Source organism: Ursus maritimus, unplaced genomic scaffold (genome assembly GCF_017311325.1).
Source record: "Ursus maritimus isolate PB19 unplaced genomic scaffold, ASM1731132v1 scaffold_6, whole genome shotgun sequence".
Taxonomy (NCBI): domain Eukaryota; kingdom Metazoa; phylum Chordata; class Mammalia; order Carnivora; family Ursidae; genus Ursus; species Ursus maritimus.
Window position 1 is genome coordinate 55,471,785 of NW_024426774.1, and position 14,477 is coordinate 55,486,261.

At 45.8% G+C, this 14,477-nt stretch overlaps 1 protein-coding gene and 1 long non-coding RNA gene across 2 annotated transcripts; one reads left to right on the plus strand and one right to left on the minus strand.

The window, feature by feature from the left end:
• Positions 1–740: 740 nt before the first annotated feature.
• On the minus strand, positions 741–7,963 carry LGALSL (galectin like). The gene is made up of 5 exons (XM_040623414.1): positions 7,835–7,963; positions 6,953–7,024; positions 6,714–6,802; positions 5,878–6,055; positions 741–3,885 (listed from the first exon to the last, which is right to left on the minus strand). Exons 1-5 carry the CDS (start codon positions 7,868–7,870, stop codon positions 3,742–3,744), a joined length of 519 nt encoding a protein of 172 aa, XP_040479348.1. The 5' UTR covers positions 7,871–7,963; the 3' UTR covers positions 741–3,741.
• Positions 7,964–8,072: 109 nt separating this feature from the next.
• On the plus strand, positions 8,073–13,351 carry LOC103671322. The gene is made up of 3 exons (XR_005832952.1): positions 8,073–8,207; positions 10,270–10,425; positions 12,858–13,351. It is a non-coding gene; the product is annotated as an uncharacterized LOC103671322 (long non-coding RNA).
• The last annotated feature ends 1,126 nt before the right edge of the window (positions 13,352–14,477 follow it).

Here is a 14,477-nt window from a genome sequence, read left to right on the forward strand (position 1 = left end):
GTAGGCAGAATAGCCAAGGAATCAAGTTTCCTTCCTAATCATTCAAACCACAGGAAAGAGAAGAGTGGGGAAATGCAATCTTGCTTTTGTATATACAATGTGCTAAGACTATATTTAATGATTTATTAAGAAACCACTGTATCCTGAACAGGTAGATGGATAAAGAAATTGGTACATCTATACAATAGAACACTACTCAGCAATAAAAACTATTGATACACACACCGCATGAATCTCAAATGCATTATGCAAATGGAAAAAGCTAACCTCAAAATATGAGGTACTGTATGATATTCTTTATAGGACACTCAGGAAAAGGCAAAACTATAGGGAGGTGGCAGGGAACGGGTTGCCTGATTAGGGTGAGGAATGGGGGACACGTTTAACTACAGAAGGATAGGACAAGGGAATTTTCTGGGGTGATGGAACAATTCTGTATCCTGATTGAGGTGGTAATGACAGGAATCTATGCATGTGTTAAAAACCCATGGAACTGTACACCAAATAAAGTTCATTTACTGTATATAAACTACATTTAAAAAACCCTATTGCACACACAACAATAAACTCATCAGGTCTCCGAGACACTCTCCTTCCCTTGATCAGTTTAGCAAGGTGGGAAACATAACGACTGGTCTTGGGAGTGTACGTGGAAGTGACGGAACACTGCTATCCCATACGGTTTAGGCTAAGCATATCATACCTGGTGCCGAATGTAGCATTTTATAAACTGGAAACCATTTTGTAGAAAATTCCTTTATTATAGTGCAAATAACTTTCAGCAGTGACATAATAATGTAAGAACACATTTAGCAACATTTTACACCACGCAGTAAATAAGAAAGTGTTTCTTTGAAAATATGTCATCATAAGAACATTATTCCTACATTAATGCCGGAAAATGCCAAGGCTGTTCCTCTCAAGGCAACAGGACTCCCTCCCTCTTTTTGGTTATTTTCTTCTTAATAGAAATGAAAGGATTTGCCATTTTAACAATGATGGTGACCATCATTTCCCAGAGTGATTTCTTAGGGGCTTTTGAACGGAGGTTGGCAAGATTTGAAATGGGGGTTCCGATTTTAAAAAAATAGTAATTTAAGACAATTCTGGGACAGCCTAGAAAGTAGAAGTCACTTCTATTAATCTTTAAGTAGGTATATACATTCACTCCAATTTTGACGCAGAAGTGGACAGATTGTCTAAAGCCTGCCTTTTATTCCCCCAGAGCCTGCTTGTTATTTATATTCCTTGGTTTTGGGCATATTGCAAAATTAGGGCTCTGGTCAGAAATAACTCCTTACATACCCAAATGCTTTCCTGTGAAGGTTTAAATAGCACTTTCCACCCTGAATTCCCACCTCAGACCTCACACGCCAATGAGAGGCAAGAACCCTGTTTCCAGTCTACGGCTAACGAGTAACACAGCCCCCCTGCTAATTGAGCTATACCTGAATCAAACCATCATATCATTTAGAGTAATTCCAACAGCTTAACCAAGAGGTTCCCACTGGGCCTCCCAGAGAAAGGAAGGGTTAGCAGTGTATCTTTACACCGAGCTGCCTAAGGGCTTGGCGGCTAAGCCAAGTTAGCTGGTAGGCAGAGAGGACAGTGTCACTTCCAATCAGCCCCAAGCCCAGCTCCTCTGGTTTCTGCTGAATTATGCAGTGCGTGGGGAAGGACGGCCACTCAAAGGAAACCTCCTGTGGGGCTCTTCCACCAAAAACCCTACTCATATAATTCAGGGTGCCCTCGAAGTGTCTGCACGAACATGCCTCAAAATCTAGTGGCTTTATAAGCCACGAGAAGTGAATCACAGGCTTGAAAGTACCTGGAGCCAAAGAACAGCCCTCTTGGCTGAATATGGCTGATTAAGCCAGCTGGTACATAAAGCTTTTAACGCTCAGCCAGTCTTGTTGGATAAAGTTATCTTCTTATATAACACAATGGAACCGTGCTAAGTAGTTTCAAAGTTGAGAAGAACCCAAATATATCACCTATAAAAAATTCACGGTTTTAGTTTGCTTTTTCTTAGACTTTGGTACTGAAACACTGTCTACATTCTCGACACGTGAAAATGACGTGGCCACTTCCGTGCCTCTGCATGTTGCGTAAAAGAACTCAAAAGCAAAGCAGGACAAGGACAGGTCATAACATGATGCAGTGTGCTGTACAAACGAAACCTAAATTATATATAAATACATCCCCACCCGAGCACCCCTTTGTCCACCCCCCACTACCTGACCAAAGCAATGCCGAGGGTCTTTGTCTCCAGGGCCAATCAGTTGGCGAAGGCCAGCACCCAGGACTCCAGCTGGCCCTTGCCGCGTGCTGATGTTCACAGTACTGCAGGCTCCTCGTGGAGAGGCTCTGCTGTCGGATCAGCTCCACCAACGCAAGGAAACTCTTAACAGCTTGATTTGAAACATTCACACTCTTGGCTGGACTCAAGGGATCTGGAGTTCTGGGAGTTAACCTTCCAGATAAACTAATTGGATCGTTTCCTAACCTGGATCCCCCCCTTATCCTAATGTCTCAGCACAGCTAACACAGCTGGAAGCATCCTCTCCTCTGAAGTTCCAAAAGGCATTGCTTAGGGATACTGGCGAGGGACACGTAACAAAAGTAACACAATGAGCTGACAGCTTACGTTGATACAAATTGTTTCCACGTAAGTTATTTGGGGCCATTTGCTTCTGCTCTGCACTGCATTCCAGAATCATTTTCATGGTATACTTTTAAAAGTTTATATAATAGTTATTTTAAAAATTGTCAATAGAATCGCCTCTTACATGTTTCCAATTAGTTTAATAACAACTTAACGAGCTGTTATAAAGACCTAGGGAAAAGTAGTTAATTGGTCTTAAGGAAGCCAATACTGTGCTAATTCACAGTAAGGAGAAAACAGGATATAAATAGAATTTATGTAATCATCGATTACTTGAAAAGCAGTTTTATCGAAATGTTGCAAACTTTTCCCAAAAGCACTTACAGCAATTTATATCAAGAGATCCTAAGTTTAGGGGTATGGAAGATACAATTCTTTCATGATTGTACTATGTAATTTTCCCCTTTGGACCTAAGATACCTATACATTCAAAAGTTCATAACTTGCTGTTTTTGAGACATTAATCATTCTCTAATATGTCCATTGAGTATAAATAAATAACTACGAGAAAGCTTTAAAAATCTGAATTAACGTTATGCTGTGCAAAAACCAAAAAACAAGAAAAAACCCCAAAAAAACAAAACCAACCAAACCTTGAACCACCTACATTCTATGTAAATACCCTGACTAAAATGTTGGTTGTGCTACACACTTCCACTTCAGTGCAGAAATGAGTTGATCTCGGTGTATCGTCTTTGTTGTTGGTGGTGTTGTTTTAAGTCGTTAGCACTTTAGTTTCTAAGTATCACCTTGCTTTGAAAAGATGAATAACTTGCTACCGAATCACAAATTATCACAAATCCATGTCAGTTTAGTCTGAATAAAATCCAGCATAATGTATTACTTTGTTCTGGAAATAATGGCTCGGTGTCTTTGTTCTGACAGCTTCCCAAGGGCAAACCACAGTTTGAAGTTGTCGTTTTGGGTTTAAACTGCACAGAAAGAAGAGACAGTGAAGCCTGCTTTTTGTTTTTGTTTTCTTTTTAAGTCTCCAGATCTTGCTAGGACACTTCTTCCAGACGGACAGACAGTCGTGGCACCTGATCGTATTTGAAACAGAGGTGGTTTAAACAGTATCAGCCAAGCTTGGTGATCTGGAGGTCCCCGTTTATCTTTATGGTGTCGATTGCAGATAACGTTTGAATGCGGTGGTAAAAATCAAAAAGTTGGTGTCCATCCACAAACACTCTGAAACGTGGGTGCTCACAGAGAATTTCCACCTGGAAGAAACAAAATCATAATCTCAATTCACAATTTCAGTGAACGCTGCTGGGGAAAACAAACACACAATATTTCATTTTAGAGAGAGGCAATATCTTCAGTGGTTCTCCAACCTTGGAATCATACAGAAGTGCCACAAACTGCTGGGCTCCACCCCCCAAACTTTCGATTTAGTAGGGCTAGGGTAAGATCTACGAATCTGCATTTCCATCAAGTTCCAACATGATGCTGCTATTGCTGGAATGAGGAACACACTTTGTGAACCACCGTTCTTCACTATTCAATATCCTTTAAAGATTTTAATTGTTCATGCTTGAACCCTTCTCCCTTCTCTTTGTACTCCGGAAAGTGACCTAAAGCAGCACAGATTGATTTACATGGCACTTAATGCCTCCACGGTCATCCCCTGAGCCCATCCAACCCTCAGAGGAGACCCTCACAAAGATAAACTGGCCCCCACTTAGGACCATGTAATGACAGTCTAGGCCCTCAAACATGGTAAACATTAAAGCAGAGAGAAGGTTACATAGTAATTACCATTGGCCCAAGGATGTGTAATTAACAAGGCTTTGTTAAGCCAAACAGAAATGCTGATTCCATATGGTAAAAGCTTTTTCTTCCTCTTTTCCTTAAGTAATTCACCATAGATTTTAATCATTGGTTCTGTGCTAGGTATTTATTAAAAGCACTGGTGGCCACCATGTAAGAAGAGACTTCATATGTGATATCAGTCACATTTAATTCATATTATTACTAAAATTTTATCACCAAGAAGGGCCGATTTCATTTCAATTTGGTTGTTGGGGAGCATTATATTCCTCTTGGAAGACAGAAGCTCTGGTTACTCATACTCATAAGCTATGCATTAAGATTCATCAAGAAACTGTCATAGTACAAAGAAAAAGAAAGAAAGAAAAAAAGAAAGAAAGAAAGACAGACAGACAGACATAATCAAGAGGAGCCTAAGGGGCCATTACCATTCTAGAGAAGGGGGAGGGCATGGCTAATAGGAACAGGTACCTTCCCCAGACTATGATTAGAAGGGCAACGATCTCAGTTCTATCACTGATGTAAGTCATGGATTCTTATTCCCCCCACCAGATGGTAAGGTGAGAAGAAAAATTATTACTTCTTCATAAGGCCCTTGTAAATGTCTAGATGAAGAGCAACAGGTTAAGGGTAGTTGTGCTTTAATAGGCGTATATGCAACCGAGCTGTTATTATTGTGATGCATGTTAACAAGGTGTAATACAGACAACTTCATCACCAGGCCCGGGGCTTCAGGAAATCCTTTCCTAACACATCACTCACATTACTTGCATCTCTCACTTGGCACTGTCCTTCATAGAGGAAGGTGCTACTAATATTGCTTGGTTGTATGCGAAGCTGGGTTGTGCTTCCTGCCCATTAGATGGTGGAGAGCCAAGTTATACCCATCCGGGCCCAAGGGAAGGAATTTGTCAGCCACACAACCTGTGACAATAAAACAGACTAAGGCTACTTAACCCAGAGGGAGAAACAAGGCCCAGACCTCATTAGCAAAAGTAACAGGAGAAAATGAAAAGATTATCACTATTGTTCTTAAAAAAAAGTCACAACTAATAAGGTTTAGTGTTCCTTCTAGGTTGAAAAAAAATGAGGAAATTTCTAGCCCTTATTATTTATTAATCAATCAGGATATTTTGGGACAGGTATAGATTCCATGCCTAGTACTAGGTTGAGTACTACATAGAAAAGTATCCTTAACAATCTGGACACAGGCTTCTTTACTAAATGTACTGGCTCAACAGAGCCTAGAGCTACTATGGGGAGTATTAGTTTGTATCAGCAAACAGAGCTCTTTTGATCTTTTCTCTTTTTTCCACCATCAGGTGACAAACTTCCTAGACATGCACAAATTCTGGCTGCTTAAAGCCTTCTTGGCATACGCTGGAGGAGCCGCGCACCGTCACCCTGCCAGCGGCCGGAGCTGAAGCGCTCGAGGTACTCACCCTGAACGGCTGGTCTGGGATGAATGGAAAGTAAGGGATTGCGGACTGTTCTTCACCCCTTTCCCCAGATATACAAGAATTTCTGAGTAGTTGCCGGTCTGTGAACACAGCTTTAAGTTCAATGGCCACATCGGCGGGAGGGTCTTCGGAGTCACCACAGGTCAAGCTGATGGCAAAGCTGAAAAGAAAATCGGCTCATTTATTCTGGGTTTGGCTGTCAACAACCCAGGCTCCCGTAGTTCCTCCTCCTCCTCGGGGTTTGTCTGCTTTGAATGGGCCACTACAGGTTACACAGAAGCTTGGAATATATGCGGAGAAGGAGGATTACAATCAAGCCAGGTATTTTAATACCTGAAGGAGGCTCTGGTAAAAACTTTGGTGCAGTTGAACATGACCACCATTAGGGATTTCAGATACCCCAAACCACCCACACATCTGTGTCTTAATCCATTTCACAATTCTCAAAAACAGCCCCCGGAATTGACCAGGGGCAATGATATCTTGTAATGTTGGCTTGTCATGTATATTGACAGATCTTGCTCCAAGCACCATGTTTAAAAACCCTTACAAAAAAAAATCCTTTGCCCTCCTTAAGGGTCAAAGAGAAAATGATGTGGGCCTATATTTATAATCACTGATATAAATAGCTGTCTGGAGAAATGATGGCTGGGATTCATACACATTCTTTTCATGGGAACATGGTACTTTCTTGGCACTTCCAGCTAGCAACACTGGCCACAGGGAGAGGAGGAGGAGCAGCAATCAACCACAACAAGAGTGGGCAGGGCCTTTAAGCGCCTGACGAGCCTTTGGGTGACAAGGACTCTCTGTCTTACCTCTCTGGGTTGAGGTCTACAATGCCCATTACCAACACCTTCTTGCCTGGTCTCATGCCACCTTTAATGTGCCCACAGAACGGGACTATCTGCAAAGGATGACAGGAGAAACGGGAAGTTTACAGCCTGTCCGGGAAGAGCCACGCCCTCAGATCCTGAGGACCTGACCCACTGGAAAATGCAATTAGAAAGGAAAAGGGTACAGGCAGAGACACAGAGCACAGAACGAAATCACTTACCAGTCGTGGGAAGTACACGTCGGCTTGAACTGGAGAGCCCAAGGAGTTGTTTAAATGCCCATCATCTAGTTTCTAAAAATAGCAGCACACGGATTGGCTTTCCAAAGGCTCTAGTTTTAGGGGGGTGGGGGCTGGGAGGGGAAGGGGAGGTAGTGGGGAAGCACCTATACAAATCTGGCTGAATCCAGCAGCTTTCGCAGGGCACAGGCAGCGTCTGCAGATGCTGCCACCTCACAGCCCATTGAATAACCGCAGAAAGCCCGGGAACAAAACCCGTCCCTTCCACCCACCCGGTGGCTAAGCTTCTGAAGATTCCCAGACCTTCAGATCTAGATCAAAATCCAGGTCGAGGCACGCCGGGAGCCAGAGCCCCGCGTCGGAGGAGGGGAGGCCCCTCTTCAACCGCAAACGCCTCTGGACCCGCAGTCGCCCAGGCCTGTCCTGAGGGACGTGGCTGGGGTGCAGGGTCGCGCTCAACTTGTCTCGGGGCCCCCCAGGCCAGACCCATTTCCAAGGGGGAATCCCCGGGATGTCGGAGGCGGCCGCGGGGCGCGCGCCCCAGACACACTCACCCAAGCGCACACTCACACGTGCAACGTGCACACACCTGGCTGCCGGCTGCACGGCACCGCGGGGGCTGTCGGTCACCCCCACGCCGCCGTCCGCCCCCATGCACCCTCTCTCCGGTGCACCCGGGGCACCCCGCCTGCCCCCCAGGCCGGCCGCTCACAGCCGGCGCTCGCTAACAGGTATCGGGCGCCTTCCCACGCGGGGGGCGCCGGGCTGGGCCTCAGCCTCCTCTCCGCCGCAGCCCCGCTGAGCAGGCGGCGGCGTGCCGGGCCGCGGGAAGGGGGCGCCTCGCGTGCACCCCTCCGCACTCACCACCGCGGCATCGCTGTCCGCCACCGATCCCGCCATCTTCTTGCACGGCGCGCCGGGGTGCACGGCTGGCGGCCCGGCGGCGGCGGGGGACGTGGGACGCGGCGCGCGGGCGGGGATCCCGGGGCGGTCCTGCGCCGGGCGGGGGCGCGGGTCCGAGGCTGGTCGGGCGCGCGCACACACACACCGGCGCGCGGGCGCGCACGCCTGGGGCCAGGCGCCGACCCAGGCAGGCTGGGCCGGGGCGGAGGGGGAGGGGAGCGGGAGGCGGCGCGGGCCGGGAGGTCGGAGGTGGCCGCAGCTGCCCGGACGGGGACTGCCGAGTCGGGGCTGCTTTCTTCCTCGGGGTGCTGCTGTCGCCTCCCGAGGCAGAAAGGTGACGAGGGCCGCGTCGCGCTGGCCCTGGGAGGCATTTAAAGGCCGCCGGGGCCCGGCTCGGGAACTGGGAACAGGGCGGGGACCCGGCTGGGCTGCCGCGGCTTGCTCAGCTTGCCCTGCCCCTCGGCCATTGGAAGGTGGCGGGAGGCTGAGAGGGGGAGGGACGGGCCAGTCGCCGTCGGGGCGTGCGGGAGGGCGGGGGTCCTGGGGGCTGGGTTAGTAGGGACCAGGGCCTGCCAGGTGACAGGTGCTTGTGACACCTTCGCCCCTCCCTTCTAGCCAACCTCCTTCCTTCTGTCACGTCCTGGGGCAGGTGGAACTGTGAAGGCCGAGGTCAAGGGAAGACTGGACGGTGGGGACGGTATTCCAGAGCTCGAGATTTCTTTCAGAAAATTCCAACAAAGTGGAAGAGAAGATTTGTTCGGCCCTCTAGGGTAGAAAGATAATGAGAGGGCGCTAGACTTGCATAAATAAATATTTGACCCGAAAGCAAGAGGCAGAGAGGACTCAGGGTAAGGGCTTTTTTTACTCCCAGGAGGCTAGATAAGAATAGGCCTCTCTCTCCCTTGTGGACTGATGGGCGGGTCTGGGGGACCCTGGAGGCTCTCCAGGGCAGGGGCCTGGCTATGTCTTTCCAAGGAGAACTGCTCACAGTGAATCCTCAGCCCCCATTGGGCCCTGTTTTTCACAAGTCACCTGCTCGGTGTGGGCCAATAAGGTTCTCACTGGAAAACTTCTTATAAGCTTTGTGGAGTAGTTCCCAGGGGTACACCCCTCTTTTATTCCAAGGCACAAATTCCTTTTTGGCATTTCCACATTAGGATGATTATGTAACTTCTTAGATAAAGCTGTAACCACATACCCTCTATTAGGTGACATCTTGGCTTAAACATTCCATTGTGTGAATCACCAGGGTGTTTTACGCTAATAAACAGGGAGCATGTGTGACCTGCTGCAGTCCCAGAGGGGCCCCCACAGGCTCCCTTCCAGCCAGTGCTGCTGGCTGTGTGGCCTGGAACATCACTGCAGCTTTTGCGTCTTAGCTTTCCCTTTATGGACCAGAGCTAATCGTGGTAATCTCAGTCTAGTAGGGAGAATTACCTGCACACGTCTGTATGCCGCAGTCCTATGCTTTGTGTGCTCTGAATTAGAGACGCAAATGCAACACAGTTGTGGTTCACATTTTTTATCTTGTTTGCGAGTTTTAGCTCAAAATCACATCTTAGTGATTGTTTAAAATATTAGGCAGTTATAAGAAACTTTGGAACACACTTGGATATATCTCTGTTTCTGAGAGTCTGGTATGGGGAAAAACCATCGAACTCATTTTTTGTCATTAGTTGAGCGTGACACAATACATCTCGGTGGTTAAAGAGCCTGTGCCCTGGGTTCACATCCTGACTCTACAGTTTACTAGCTGATGATCTTGAACAAATTTCTAAGCTTTTCTGTGACTTAATTTCTTCGTCTGTGAACCAGAGATGGCAGTGATGATGATAGTGCCTTCTTGTTGGGAAGATTAAGTAAATGGCTTCTCGTACCTTCCTTAGAATAGTACCTGGCACATAGTAGCACTTACTCTGCAAAAATACTCAGTGTCTGCCATGTACCAGGCACTGGGGATCCAGCAGGGATTTTTTTGTTGATCTTGTAGTGGGGAAAGGCAGTCAATAAACAAATAAGTATATGATATGTCAGGTAGTAAAAGTGTTAGAAAAAAATAGGACAGAAAGTAAGGTGGGAGAGAGAGACAGGAAGTAGAGTGTTGTTATTTACATAGGGGTGGACAGGGAAGCCACCTGTGGTAGAGCGATGTTTGATAAGAGCCCCGAAGAAAGGGAAGGGGGAGGGAGTCCTTTGGAAGTCTGGAAGAGGTTTCTGAAGGGACAAGTCCCAGGCGAAGTATGTGAGGAGTATTGGGTGCTTTGACAGAAGAGATAAATAATTACAAATAGATTAGGCCCCATAGACCATGTGAGGGTTGGCTTTTACGTGAGAGAGGTGGGAAGACATTGGAAGTTTCTGAGCAAAGGAGTGACATAGTTTTCCCTCTGCTGCAGATGCATCCCTCTGGCTGCTGTGTGGAGTGGCCTTCGTGGGGAGGGGAGTGCCCATGAGGGAGGGTAGAAGCGGGACTTCTGCACCAGGCCAGCAAGATATCATGGCAGCTCAGACTCGGTGGAAGTGATGAAGATGTGAGAAGCCGTGGGCCCTTGGTAAGTCCTAGCTGTTACTATTATGTAGCTTTGAGAGTTCATACTGACTTCTGAGCCTATTTCCTCACCTGCAAAATGAAGGGTTGGGCTCATTCATCATTCCTTCTTAGCTCTTAGAAAGTTCTTCTGGTTCCTGAAAAGATGTGTAAATACCATCTGAATTTGAATGGGTTTGAGAGTAAGGGCTGCTAAATGAAAGCAATCTTGGGTTGAATCTTGGCTTGATAAGTGATTTTATAAGGTGAAGAAGAATCCTTTGATTTGTTTTGTAAATGGAGTTGAAGATATTTGGAATGCTTGAGATGTGTTTCTTGCATCTTGGGAATTTAAAGAATAGGAAGGTACTGAACAGTCCTAGAATACTTTAACGTGGAAAATTGTCTTTTATCCCCAAAATGCTTGATTCCTTCTCAGTCTACATAATGACTCATTTTAAATATGAAGAGGAAGGAGAAAGCCTAAGTGAATTTTTAATTACAATTAAAGCTGAGCAGAGTCAAACTGCTTTTTACAGGGAAAAGTTATTAGCAAATTAATGAATTATAGACCTTTAATTATTTGTAGTTGTGTAGGAAAGGATAGGCAGACTGCTCTGTGCTTGGATTTCAGGCAGTTGCGTCTAAAACAGCATTAACCAAGACTGTGACCCTTTTATGAGAGGCACCAGTGAAGTTTCGAGATGAACTGCATTACTACTGGAAACTGCTTAAAAGGCTAAAGAAGGGGGGAAGGCAGTCAAACAGATGGTTAACATCAAAAAAGAAGTATAAACAGGTCTTTGAAGAAAGATTTTGCTAAATGATCTTCCCAGATGAAAATAGTAGATCACTTCCTTTTTTCCTTCCCATTTAATGTGTTTTCTTCACATGTGTGCATGCAGCATTTCTAATATTGGGAGGAGACTACAGCATTGAGGTCAATTCAACAACTATTTTATGGGTATTGTTTGGTTCTATGATACCATGGACCAAAAAGAAATGTTTGAAGAGGCCCAAGTCTTGTCTCTGAGGAGCTTACAGCTCACTCTGGGAACCAATGGCAGAATGTCATGGTTGGTAAGGTAATGAATGCCTAGACCTATAGCCTGAGCACTGAGTGGGGAGATTCACTCCCATTTGGAGGATTAAGACAGCTTCCTGGAGGAGGTGGCAAATTTCTGATCGAATGTATACAGCAACTTCCACAGGCCCACAAATGCATGTCTTCAAACACCACATTGCAGCTCCTGGCCTGAATTCTAAATCTGCTCTTCTCTCTGGCCCGGCAATTGCTGATGCCCTGTCTCCAGAGGCTGCTGTTTGTCTCCTGCCCTGGTGCAGATAGACATGCCTCCTTCCCTTGCACCGTGACCGCCTTCATAGGCTTTCTGTGGGCCCTGATCCCCTCGGCCTGTCTTTGACCTTCTGACCACGTGTTTCCTGTGTGTGTATAGACACATTGGCTGGAGCAGGGTTTCTTAACCTCAGCACTATTGACGTTTTAGGCTGGGAAATCCTTTGTTGTGGGGGGCTGTCCTGTGTATTATAAGACGTTGAGCACTACAGGCCAGTAACACCACCCCCGACTCCGCAAGGTGATAACCAAAGATGTCCTCAGACGTGGACAAATGTACCCCATGGGTTGTGGGTGGGGAGTGCAAAATTGCCCCCGGATTCAGAACCTGTTATCTAGAAGGTGCTGTACGATTCCCATTATTCATATTTTTATACATGATATGAAATTCACCCAGTCGAATCTAGAGTAGAAACTTGCACACCGGAAACGCCTTCTTTTCTACTTGGTGAGTCATGGCTCCTGATGCTACACGAGCACTTCACGAGTGGTCCCACAGAGAACACCTAAGATGAAGGAGGACCCGTGAAAGCCCCTGTAGCTGTAACTCCCAGCTCACAACGTCTTTGTGATATTGAGAAACTTGCATTCTGTTTTATCATATTGCCATGTTTATTTTTGATATAAACCTAATGTGCTCCCTACACCCCTAAGTACAGTAAAACTGAAGCATCCCCAAATGTTTACCTTCTTTTATCCTGTGGCTTGATGCCCTCCCCACCCCAGACCCCAAAGGTTGGTTATAGCCTATTTTGAGGACTAAGACAGTACACAGTTTTATAGGCCCGTCAGGCTTGCAATTCTCCATCATTGTTTTTGTCAGGTCAGTCTCTGCTCGTGATAAATAGTCATGTAAGCCACAAAATACACCAAGTCAGTGTCCTTTTGTTTACCTAGTTAGGTAGGAGGGCGCACATTTATCAGGCTGTTTTTCTATATTTCAGTACATGATTAAAGTTCTTAATTATTGTAGGAACTATGGTCCCCGTTATCAAATAATTATTTTAGACATGCACACATTTGTGTTGTACCAAAGTAATTAGGAAACAACCATAAAACTTGGCAGTCAGCGGCAGTTCCTAACATTTCATTATTTTCAGTTTATTTATGAGGAAACTAGAACCAGCCTCCTGCCTGTGTTTTAATTACTCAGCACAAGAGGATTGCTTTCAGAAAACCTCCACGCTGAAGAAGATAATAATGAGCCCATCCCCCGGAGGGGTTCAGGGCTTCAAGAGGAACTTGCTGTTTCCTACCCAGGGGATGTCACCGTGGGCCCTTTAGTGCACCCTGTCCTAAGAGCTCACTCCTGGGAAGGGTGACAAGAGCTGGCGGGGTTGTGAAGGCGTTCTGCCGAGGAAAACAGAAAGAACACTGCTTCTAGCATTTGGAACTGGCAGCATGAATGAAAGATATTTTAAGATTCTTTCCAGCATGGCATTGGGCGTATCCTGAGAGCCAAGGATGCGCTTCTGCGCCTTCTCCCCAGCCTCACCTTTCGACGATTCCAAGAGGCAGATCTGGTCTTCAGCCAGTCTTTTTGCCAATAAAGAATGTGCTGGGCCTGTGTGACGACGCCCCAGGCCTAATTTCACTCTTCTCATTATGCTTGATGTTTCTGTTTTCATTTGCTGGTTTATAGTCCTCCCTTTTATTGCCTCTGTGATTTTACTTTCTTGTTGTCAAGTGGCATAAAGGGTTTCTTAGTTTTTTAGTTTCATGGAAACTTGGGTGGCTCAGCTGGGGGGAAGGAGACCAACATTCAGATTTAGGAGTCCTTTGGAGATTCCCAACTTGTGGGGAGGAAAACTCAGGAGGCACGCTGCCAGATGGGCATTTGGCTTTTGGAGGAAATGTGTTTGGGTGACACAGATTTCTGGATTTCTTAAAAGGTGAATTACACAGAGTAGGGATTAACACAGCATAGCTTCTGAGCAGACCACCAGCCCAGAGAGACCTGGAAATTTAAACTTGGCATCCAAATTTGACCAACGAAAGAGATTCAGAGAAAACAGACTTCGTGTATTTATTCATTCATTTATTATTTATTTATTATGCTTTATGGAGTGAGGCTCCGTTTTGGTTGTCTTTATGATGATTTTTTACTTTCCAAAAGAAAAAAAGAAGAAGAAAAACCACCATACACATGCTTGCCCTTGAAATACTTGTCCTCCTCATCCATGTGACTTTCTTAAGGGGATCTTCGTTCTCCTCCGATTGTAGATTCCTCTCCTGCACACTGCCTGTTCCGTCTGAAAATATTCAGAGTGGGTCTAAGAGTCCCCGCCAACATGGCAGTATAGCCCAGAAAATAGAAATAAAATGTTTTGAATCCAGAGGCTGGTTACATTCCCCTTGTAATCAGATAACACATTTTCTATCTAGATTTAGATTATCTGCTGCATGTTTATTTTAGGTCTGAATTGTTCAAATGATTAATTTATCTCACAGAGAAATATGAAATGTAGAGTTGAAGAAATGTTTTAAAAAGCAGAAGAAGTTCACACTGGCAGTCTATACTGATGAAACTCATCACATTTCATTCATTCACAACCTTGGCCTGGGTTGGCTCAGTGTTGCTCCTACACCTAAGAATTAGTTGGAACTCTATCAGTTCAGTGGGGCTTGGACCAGGCATGACTTTTCAAGATTTCTGGCACGTGTGTGTGTGTGTGTGTGTGTGTGTGTGTGTGTGCGTGTGCGTGTGAGGGCTGGGTTGA

What these genes read in the sequence shown, in the direction of transcription:
- LGALSL (XM_040623414.1), bottom strand. Translation starts at nt 7,870, where the DNA reads ATGGCGGGATCGGTGGCGGACAGCGATGCCGCGGTG. An exon ending in GTAGACCTCAACCCAGAGAG is followed by an intron (nt 6,056 to 6,713) that starts GTAAGACAGAGA and finishes TTTTCTTTTCAG; the next exon opens with CTTTGCCATCAGCTTGACCT. An exon ending in TCCCAGACCAGCCGTTCAGG is followed by an intron (nt 3,886 to 5,877) that starts GTGAGTACCTCG and finishes TGTTTCTTCCAG; the next exon opens with GTGGAAATTCTCTGTGAGCA.